The 10,590-nt window shown below is 40.1% G+C and overlaps 1 protein-coding gene and 1 long non-coding RNA gene across 2 annotated transcripts; one reads left to right on the forward strand and one right to left on the reverse strand.

Annotated features, from left to right (window-relative positions):
* The first annotated feature begins 116 nt into the window (after positions 1 to 116).
* On the forward strand, positions 117 to 5,250 carry LOC147172801 (uncharacterized). The gene is made up of 3 exons (XR_015095415.1): positions 117 to 215; positions 978 to 1,198; positions 1,570 to 5,250. It is a non-coding gene; the product is annotated as an uncharacterized LOC147172801 (long non-coding RNA).
* Positions 208 to 9,991, reverse strand: LOC147172802 (neuronal pentraxin-2). The gene is made up of 6 exons (XM_086079109.1): positions 9,893 to 9,991; positions 6,298 to 6,955; positions 4,265 to 4,574; positions 2,691 to 2,938; positions 1,555 to 1,734; positions 208 to 1,183 (listed from the first exon to the last, which is right to left on the reverse strand). The coding sequence occupies exons 2-6, from the start codon at positions 6,865 to 6,867 to the stop codon at positions 974 to 976; spliced, it is 1,518 nt and encodes a 505-aa protein (XP_085935235.1). The 5' UTR covers positions 6,868 to 6,955; positions 9,893 to 9,991; the 3' UTR covers positions 208 to 973.
* Between the last annotated feature and the right edge of the window lie 599 nt (positions 9,992 to 10,590).

The following is a 10,590-nucleotide window of genomic DNA, read 5'->3' on the forward strand; positions in this document are numbered from 1 at the left end:
CACCCTACCCAAGAATAAACTATCAGATTAAAAAGGCTTTAGTAATTTTTTGGGACCATTTTGGAAAAAACATCTCTTAAAAAAAGAAAAGCTAATCTCGTTTGCTAGCAGTTTATCTTAATGTTAGCAAACGAGCAGATCAGCAATGGGACTTCAGGCCACCGCCGCTGTGAGGATTCTGACGTGACATGGAATTAGCAACATTAATTGGACAGGTAAGTGACATTTTTTTTATTATACATTACAAATTATAAAACAACAAACCGATACATTTCGTGTTGTACTGACACTACTACTAATAAATCATGCTATCATCGTTAGCAGTTATGGCTAGCCAACATGACTTGTTTACAGTGCTAATACTAGTAGCGCTTTTGTCTTAACTGTTTTCTGTGCAGTGTGCACTTTTCGTTAATACTTTCATGAAGTCTTTTGTGACAAAAATTCACTTAATTGTATAAAGTTACACATTATATAAGGAAAAAAGCAACGCGACAAAGTTTTATATACAGTACAGTACAGTTCATTGTTTTTACGGGACATTATTACAATTTTCAATCAAACGATCAGTTGTGTTAAAACATTGTTAAAAAAAGGACACTCAGTAAAATCTACATAATTATGCATATGTCTAACAAAATGATGACAATTTCTTTGGTTATTTAGCTGTATTTCATGAGGAAATCTTCCAGATAATTTTGTCAACACATTGTTATAACAACGTAAACGATTCTATCTAAATTATGAACAACATGACAATATGTCACAGCACCGAACTAATATTGGCCATCAGGCCACTATGTTGCTACAAGATACTTTAAAAGTGAACACAACAATAACAAAAGGAGGGAAAAAAGGTCAAAGAAAGGCATTCATTCTCATTTTGAGGCATTTTATAAAGTCTTTGACCCCCATTTACAGTATTACGGTCTTTTCAGTCATCACCTTCAATTTTGATGAACTTGAGTCTTTTTCAGTGACAGGGTTCGAGGGCGTGTCTCACCACGCCCCCGTGCAGCTCCATGTCAGCGTCGGACCAAGAGATGACGTCGCCGGCCAGGTGGCTGTTGCACGACGCCAGTCCCTGGATGTCGATCCCGGTCAGGACCGAGGACCACATCTGCACATCGGCCAACTCCCCCACGAAGGACTGCGTGGCGTCAAAACGGCCCCCCAGAGTGTCCTGCAACCAGCGCAGGTAAGTCAACAAGTACAAATGCTAATTACTGAACTTGAGTAGTAGTTCGAACTCTTGTTGGTAAGTATAAAAGTTGGGCCAATGCCAAACAGTATGGAAGTTAAACTTTTTTATGTGACAGTAAAATTGCAATCATTAGTACATAGATATGTACATAAAAAAAAAAGTTTATTTAAGAGTTGAATCAGTACTAATACTTTTACCAAAGTGTAAATATACATTTTTACAAGAGCGGTGAACAATGCAGTAGTGGTTTGCTGCCATCTTGTGGCTTCTTAGTGCAAGGGAACCTGCCTCCAAATCAAAACATCGATTAGATCAATTGATTAGGAAATGTCTTATTCATTTGTCTTCACCTGTTCCTGTCCCAGGATGAATACCCCTCCTGCTCTAAGGGGATGCCAGGGGGCGAGATCCTCGCCGGACCCCCGCAGGTCGCCATCTTGGTAGGCCTCCCAGTGTCCGTCCCGTGTGGACCACGTCACGCACACGTGGTGCCACTTGCCATCACTCAGCGTCACAGGCAGAGACACGGACTACAAAAAAGTCACATTTAGTCACAAAAAATCAATAAGAGGGATAGACCGATAATCGGCGCCGATAATCAGCATTTTCTGAAAATCGACATCGGCCTCTTTTTTTGTTTTGATGGCCGATATATTAAAAACGGTTATTTTTGCTCCGATGGGCGCTTTTCTCCTCCGTCTGCTCTGAGTCAGCGGCTGTTGACTCCCTGCAGCATTGGCTAGCCCACAGCACCATCTGATTGGTTGCTTGTGCAGTGCTAACAGCCAATAAGCAGCAATTAGCGGCTATTAGCCCGCGAGCTAACGGTTAGCTCGCAGGCTAACCTAATAGCCGTTTTTTAGCGGCGATTTGGGGGTTAGCGTGCGGAAGCCACATTATAGTTGGTCCAAAAACTGATGGCAAATTGAATTAGCAGCTATTTGTGAGTTAGCGTGGGCTGAATGGTTAGCCCGCGAGCTAACCGTTAGCTTGCGAATTAACAGCTATTAGGTTAGCTCGCGGGCTATTTGGGAGTTATCCCGGGGTTAGCGTGTGGGTGAATGTTTAGCCCTTGAGCTAACAGTTAGCCCGCAAATTAACGGCTATTTGGGAGTTAGCGTGTGGAAGCCACAATATAGTTGGTGCAAAAGCTGAACCTTTAACATGTTGCAAATCACAAAAGCTGTTTAATAAACATGTCCTTGAAGGCATTTAAGCAGTCAAGTGCTGGAGTTTCTAATTATTAGTTTATTATAAAAAAAAATCACGGCAACTTTTTTTTTTTCTGCAAATGTATATCGGCTTCAAATATCGGTTATCGGCCTCCCTGACTACCGATAATTGGTATCGGTATCGGCCTTGAAAAAAAGCATATCGGTCTATCTCTAATAAATAAATATTGGGACATCAAAATGTCCCACAATGCATCGTTCTACTCTAAGGTTTACGAAAGGGGCTAAAAGGAGACCTTGACTCCTCCCCTCACCTGGTCATCGATCAGCAGCTCCACGGGGTTTCCCCCCCACTCGATCAGCACCACCTCGTTAGCCTGGCCCGGCGCCGAGTAAGAGAACGGCGTCCCCATGGCGGGCCCGGCGCCGGCCTTGAGCCGCAGACACAAAGTGAGCGCAAAGATCTCGCGCGGCAGCGTCCTCTTGATGCGCGCGTGCATGTAGTTGGTGCGCATGGGGAAGCTGAGCTGGAAGGCGTCGGCCTCCTTCTTGGCTTTGGAACCTGAAGGTCGAGGAAGGACAGTGGGCACTTTATTTATTTATTGGTGGCAAGTTACAAAATACAATACTTTGTTGCTCTGCTTACTGGAGTAGATGTGTTTTACTCAAGTATTTATATGTTTCCGTCATCCATTTTACTCCCTACATTTGAAGTATAGTAGAGTGAACTTCCACATATTCGTCCTTTTCAAATGGATTTATTTGCGGATTCTTTTTGGAACCGATACTCTGGTACACTCTGTGGAACTACAGAGGAGTGAGTATTTCTACTTTACTTTTACCAGAGTATTTTTTTCCACAACTATCTGTACTAATATGTTTGTACTCAGTGTGAGTACTTTCCCCACTTACTTTACTTTATACTTTTACTTAAGTAAATACATTTAATCAGTAGTTCTACTTTTACCACAGTATTTTTACACACATATTTTTGCTTCTACTTTAAGCACACTAGTGTGAGTACTTTTCTACCTCTGGTACTTGTACAAAAAAAAGTAGATATGTTGAATCAGTAGTAGTTTTACCACAGCATTTAGTTTTACACAAGTATCTGTACTTCTACTTAAGTAGAGTCTAAGTACTTTATTTGAATCTTTTGCATTGTTTTACTTTTACCTAAATATGAGTTGAATCACTACTTTACTTTTACCAGAGTATATCTAACACAACTATATGTACTTCTAATTAAATACAAAGTTTGAGTACTACTTGCATTAGTAAAGAAGTTGTATCAGTACTTCTACTTTTACCAAAGTATTTTTTACACAAGTATCTGTACTTCTACTTAAGTACAGAGTGTGAGTACTTTTGACACATCTGGTACTTTTTTACTTTTACGTGAGGAAAGTAGTTGCATGACTACTAATAATTTTACCAGAGTATTTTTACTCAAATATCTGTACTTCTACTTAAGTACAGTGTGAATACTTTTGACACATCTGATACTTTTTTACTTTTACTTGAGAGAAGTAGTTGATTGACTACTAATACTTTTACCAGAGTATTTTTACTCAAGTATATGTACTTCTACTTAAGTATAGAGTGATTACTTTTGACACCTCTGGTACTTTTTTACTTTTACGTGAGGGAGGTAGTTGAATAACTTCTAATACTTTTACCAGAGTATTTTTACACAAGTATCTGTACTTCTACTTAAGTACAGTGTGAGTACTTTTGACACCTCTGGTACTTTTTTACTTTTACTTGAGAGAAGTAGTTGATTGACTACTAATACTTTTACCAGAGTATTTTTACTCAAGTATCTGTACTTCTACTTTTACCAGAGTATTTAAACATCTGTATTTGTACTTTATCCTCCGTTGTGTACCTGTCAAGTGAAGCTGGTTGAGCATGTTCTCCAGTTTGTTGCTGTGGATTCCTCCACGCGGGAGGTAACCGTGACCGTCCGCTTCGTTGTCCTCATGACCGCTGCGGTCACCGCCGTCGAGGCTTCCGTCCCCGTGATGGCTTCCGTCACTGTGCTCGTCAAAGTGTTCAGTGTGGTTGGCACTGCCGTCGTCCGTGTGGTCGTTGAGGTGGTGGTGGTCGTGCGGGTGCAGCTGCTCCTCCAGAGTGTCGATCTTCCTCTGCAGAAGCTCCCTCAGAGAGCTGGAGGAGGTCAGGGACGAGTTCCTCTTCTGCTCGGGAATTACAAGACGCGGCGGCGGGTGGTTAGAACCGTCTCAGGTTTGAATTTTGTCTATAAACCACCCAAATTAACAGGATTATTTTCCTTGTCACGTGACATTTACATAGCTCTTGTTGCTAGGCAAAGTTCATAGGGCTCACTAATGAGTACAAAAAAATGAAACATATAAATGATCCCTGTGATTGACAGGTGATCCGTCCGAGCTGTCAAGAAAACGGCGTGTTTGTGTGTTTCATTGTAGTCATGGATGTTCCTGTCAGGTAATCCAGGCTTTGTGCATGAGCGTGGCCTGATTACCTCAGTCAAGGCAGATCAACATAATTACTACTGATCTTAGACCTATGCTACCCTTCCTCCCCCTCGTCCCGCCGTATTTCGGTGTACTTTTTACTTCTTGGTCTATGCCAGGGGTCGGCAACCTTTCCTGTCAAAAGATCCATTTAGGCCAAATAAATAACAACAAATATGTCTGGGGCCGCAAAACATTTGAGGATTGCGATGACAGTGTTAGTGTTAGAGCTGATTAAGACTGCACCAGAACAGAAGAACATGCAGCATCAATGGAGACATTCATTTTCTTCTACCTTTTGTCTTACTTTATTTATATATATTTATTATATTTTTGGCAATTTTGTGGAAATTTAATGGTTGTTTTCAGGATTTCTCCTTTTGTTTTTGGACATTTTATGGTCAGTTTTTGAACATTATATGCCTTTTTTGAATTAATTTTCTGTGGGTTTTTTTTTCCAATTCCAAAGACATTTAATGGTAATTTTCTGCCTGTCTTTTTTTTGTTTTGGGAGATTTTATGGTTAGTTTTTGAATGTTTTCTTTTTTGCCTTTTTTATGTAATTCTGTGACACTTTTTGTAATTTCATGGACATTTTATGGTAATTCTCTGCTTTTCCGCTTCCTTTTTGGACATTTTATGGTCACTTTTTGGACATTTTTAGGTAATTAAAAAAAAAAAAGAATCATCACCTTTTGTCTCTTTTTCTGATTAAAAAATTTGGACTCTTGACATTTTTTAAAAATATTTAATTATTAATTTTTTAAAATCTAAATCATTAATTCATTTAAAGAACATTTTATGTAAAAAAAGAAATATATAGATGTAAAAATTATTAATCTAGAGATCTACAGGGAGCCACAGGGGAGGGACTAAAGAGCCACATGTGGCTCCAGAGTTGCAGGTTGCAGACCCCTGGTCTAAGAGTTGAATAAGTACCTCTAGATTTGTCTTTTTTTTTTTTATCGGTACTTCTCCTCAACTTATTCACTCCCAGCCATTTTCACTCCTTGCTGTTTTACTGGATTTTGACCCACAGATTATTGTGTTCTATTGCTATAAAAACATGGAACCTACCAAAAGAAAGATTAGCATTAGGATAAAGCTAGGTTTCATCATTATTCACAAATCTGTTTAAAACTGGGTAAATCAGCTTGTTTGCAACATGGCCCTGGTTGATCTCTTATACTCTGCTGCCACCTGCTGGCCGTTTTTTTATAATAATTACCATTGCTTTAAGCGACCTCTTCACAGGCTGCATCAAAGCCTTCTGTATGAACTAGCATTAAAAAAAATAATAATAAAAAAATAAAAAAGTATAAATACGTTTTTGGGGACCACGGTAACATCTAAAATAGAACGTTTTTATACGTCTTTGGGAGCAAAATAGTCAAGTGCCGATTTTGCCCATGCTGCATCTCACCTGCAGGTTGTCCAGCCTCTCCTTGAGCGCATGCAGCATCCTCTCCATCTGCTCTGGTGAGGACGTGACATCCCCTGAGCTCACGTGTTTGACGACATCCTTCTCTTGGTGCTTTACGCCGTGAGCGCCGTCAGAATGCAGCGAGTCCGGGACGTGGTGTCCGTGGTAGGCATGGTCCGAGGGCTCGCTCGGTTGCTCGCTGTGAGATGACCTGGCGAAGCCCTCGCACAGGACGAGCTTGGCGCTCAGCTCCCTGATGGTCTCCCTCTGGTCCAGGATGGTCTCTTTCTGGCGCACCAGGCTCTCGCGGAGGTGCAGGATGGTGGTCTTGGCCTCGTCGCTCGCGCCCCACCAGCCGGCGGGAGGCGCGCTCTGATGGTGGGCGGCTCCCCCTGCGCCGGGACCCGCCGTGGGGAAGCAGGCGGGGTCAGCGTCAGGCGGAATAGGGGTGCAGAGGAAACGCGGCTGCGCGGCGTGGTAGTCGTTGAAGTCCGAAGTGGAAGCCGCAGGCAGGAGGAGCAGAGAGAGCAGGACGACGAATGCATGTGGAGTCGTCCTTATCGTCGCCATCCTTCTGTCTTAGCACTAATCATCAAAGTCGAAAGTCCATTGTCCAGGTGGGTTGATTCTTGGTTCTTTATGGATTTCAGGGACCAAACTGCAAAACAAGAATTTCAGCTGTTTGTCTGCCCTCAAACCCTCATCCAAAACCAAAACCTCTATCGCCAAAAATCCATTGCACAGTTCAAGTCATACTCGAAAATCTGTGTCAAGAAAAAGTGAGGATATCGTATAATATCACTTTGAGGAGCCGGAAAGATTGGATGTCTCTAAAAAAAATTCCCAAGTCGGATGTTTAACGAAAACAGATTCGAATAAGAAAAGTGGTTTTGATTTAACCGAACCAAATGGAATCGTTATTGATTTATTTTTACTTCCCGATCGGCTGGGAAAAAAAGTCGGAGATGATTATCGTAAATGTTAAACCTGTTCAACAATTACGATCGCAAATCCTGTCGTGTGTGGATAAGAGATTTTAGTCGAGCCACAGACTGTAGTTGTGACGTGATCCAAAACAATTGTTTGTTTGGTTTCAGATGCAACAGACATGGGAGCAGCAGATTGGTACTTCCATTTATGACTAAAATAGTATAATTAATATTACTGCAAGACTCAATTTTAACATTTACACGGTGGCTAAATATATTTTTTGTTTGGTGGGGTGCAGTGTAGAGATAGACCCGGTATGTTTTTTTCTGCGCCGATGACGATTATTAAAAGTCAAGGAGGTTGACAACCGATAGTCATTTTCAGTAAATAAAAAAAATAGCAATGACAATCTTTGATGTAATGTCTTAAAGCATTAATGCTTATTGAACTTTTTTTTTTCAAAATGTAGAAGTATTTTTTTAGTTTTTTTGTTTTTAAATCTTAGATGATATACTTCATTTTTAATTTCTAAAAGCAGAAAATTAATTACCATTAAATGTCTTTGGAATTGCCCCCCAAAAAGTCATAAAATTATACAACCATAAAATGCCCCAAAACAAAATGATAAATCCTGAAAATTACCATTAAATGTTGGCAGAATAGCAGAAAATTCGATGTAAAAAAAATTCCAATCATGTAAGACAAAAAGGTAGAAGAAAATGAATGTCTACATATTGGATGCTGCGTGTTTTTCTGTTCTGGTGCAGCTTTAATTAGCTCTAACACTAACACACTGTTTCCTTCATCGCAATCCTCAAATGGGAATGTTCAGGAAGCTCCCAAGATTATCAGTATGTCTTAAAAAATGTAATGAAAACTTAAAGAAGTAAATACCATAACTCTGTTCCCCCCCCCCCCCCCCCAAAAACTGAAATCATAAACTTTCACATTTCTTTGTTTTAATGTCAAATAAAAACAAAAGGTTCACAAGCTTCCTAGGGTCAGCAGCATCTCTTATAAAAATTAAAGACTGAGATTAAAATGGTTTTAGCTTTATCTTTTATCGGCCGTCACATTTGGGGAAAAAAGGGAGATACTGACATTTGTACAAATGCTCAAAATCGGCGCCGATTGTCAATCTATCTAATATAAAATACTGTACGTGCCTTGGCCAAATAAAGCCTGAGAAACGATAGCTTGAAGTTGTGAAATCAATCCCACTGTGTCTATTTATATTTACAACGATGAACAAACATGAAATATTTAACAGGTCCTGCATTATACAAGGTGGGCATTTTCAAATGGCACGCACGTGACACTCACCGACCGCCTGTTGCTCGCGGTGACCTTATGTGCGGTTACGGCGCGCGTCGACGTGTCGTTTGCAGCACGTCATTGTAAACGAATATCTTTTATGTTTTGTTTTTAGCTGGATGATAACATTGGGTTGAAAGCCGATAAGGACGTCGCGGTTGACCGCCGAATGCGCTTTGCTTCCTTTTGCGAGCGACGAGGCTTATCGAGGCCGGGCAGATGGTTCCAAGTAGAGAAGCGTGTCAACGCCAATCTCGCCCGTTGAGCCTCCAGCCAGTTGATCAGTTTATCAGCACCCGCAACCAGCTCAATTAACCTAATTTGCAGCACTTATTGTGCTAGCTTAGCCTCAGATCACTGGGATTCTTCGGCCTCCTCCTCCTCCTCCTCCTCGGTCCTCCTCCTCGGTCTCTGCACGTGTGTGTGTGTGTGTGTGTGTGTGTGTTTTCGGTAATCCACGGCGAGGTTGCGGCGCCATATGGTAGAGGTGGATATTTAAGTAGCACCATTAGAGGTAAATTAAAACCTGACAAGTGTGCTTAGATGTGTGATTAAAAGTCGTGTAAATAACCGGGAAGCATTTCAGTGGCAAGAGCAGGGTTGAGGTCATTTTTGTGTGTCATCCTTTCTTGGAAACGTACATACATTTTCCTTGACTTTGTCATTTACAACTTTTTTTCTAGTATGGCTTTTTCATGTCGTTTTTAACAACTTAATGTAACTGATCAATTGCAACGTTCTTATAAAAAAAAAAATCACATTCTATAAAATTCCACAAAATTATACCTTAACTTTATTTATTTGTTTATTTATTCTTGTTATATTATGAGTTTTTCTTGTAAAAATTGTTATTCCTGTTAGAAATACTTTTTTTCTCTCATAAAATTACAACTTATATCTCTTATAATTATGACTTTTTTGTCTCATATTAGTACGTTTTCTTGCATAATTGCAACTTCCCCCTCTGTATATGACAACTTTATTCTGATAATATTCAGATTTTTTCCACCCGTAGATTATAACTTTATTCTTATAAAGTATACTTTGACTCCTTGTAGATTTTTACACTTTATTTGGATTTTTTTTTTCTAATTAAAAAGTGAGATTTTATTTTAGTAATATTATTACTTTCATTTTATTATAAAAATGTACTTAACGATCCAAAAATTACAACTTTTTTCTCATATTTGGACTTTTACTTGCATAGTTAAAACTTCTCTCATATTATGATCACAATATTACAACTTGAATCTAAAATCTTACAACTTTACTCCTTCATTTGTATCAATAACATTGTGCATGTTAAAACATTCCTCGTGTTTTGTGTTGAGAAAATCCAAAGTGTTCTTACCTGGTGTTTTCCAGCGTCCACACACACGCAGTCGAGTTGTACGCACACTGATCAGACTGAGAGGGATTTCCTCTTTCAATCCCTTCCCCATTGTCTCCCTCTTCCCTCCTCCTCCCTCTCGCTTTGAAGGCCCCGCCTCCAATGAGACCGCTTACTTTCCAAGAACGTGACTTCCGCCCGCACCTGATGCCGTCGTCTTGGCAACTACCGGACATGCCGGCACGCCAGCGACTGACCTGATTGACGCGAGAGGTGGCGGCAGGACATTTTGCTGCTTTAAAGGTCAAAGGTCAATTAAACAACTCACACAGACAAACACTGCAACCTGCCTGATAATCACTGCTCGTGAGAGAAAACGAATGTGCTATGAATAGGGTTGAAACAAAAAATGTCAGAACATTTTCAGCACATTTTTTAGAAATACTCCAAATGGAAAATTATATGTAATGTGGGAATTAACTGAGAAATGAGGGTTATTTATTGTTATAGTCATATTCAGCATCAAATATAAACATATTGTTTTGTCATAAGCAGACATTCATGCAAAATAGAACGCGCTCCTTGCTAATATCATGTGATAATTGGATTGAGTCACTTGTATGTTAATAGGTCAACGTGAGTCTCCTTCAGAATGAGGTCCTAAGGAAGACAGACAGACAGACAGAAAGACAGACAGCTTTAGTGCTTACATTCAAGGA

The sequence above is a fragment of the Leptonotus elevatus genome, chromosome 6, assembly GCF_054856555.1.
Source record: "Leptonotus elevatus isolate MCC_2025b chromosome 6, RoL_Lele_1.0, whole genome shotgun sequence".
Taxonomy (NCBI): domain Eukaryota; kingdom Metazoa; phylum Chordata; class Actinopteri; order Syngnathiformes; family Syngnathidae; genus Leptonotus; species Leptonotus elevatus.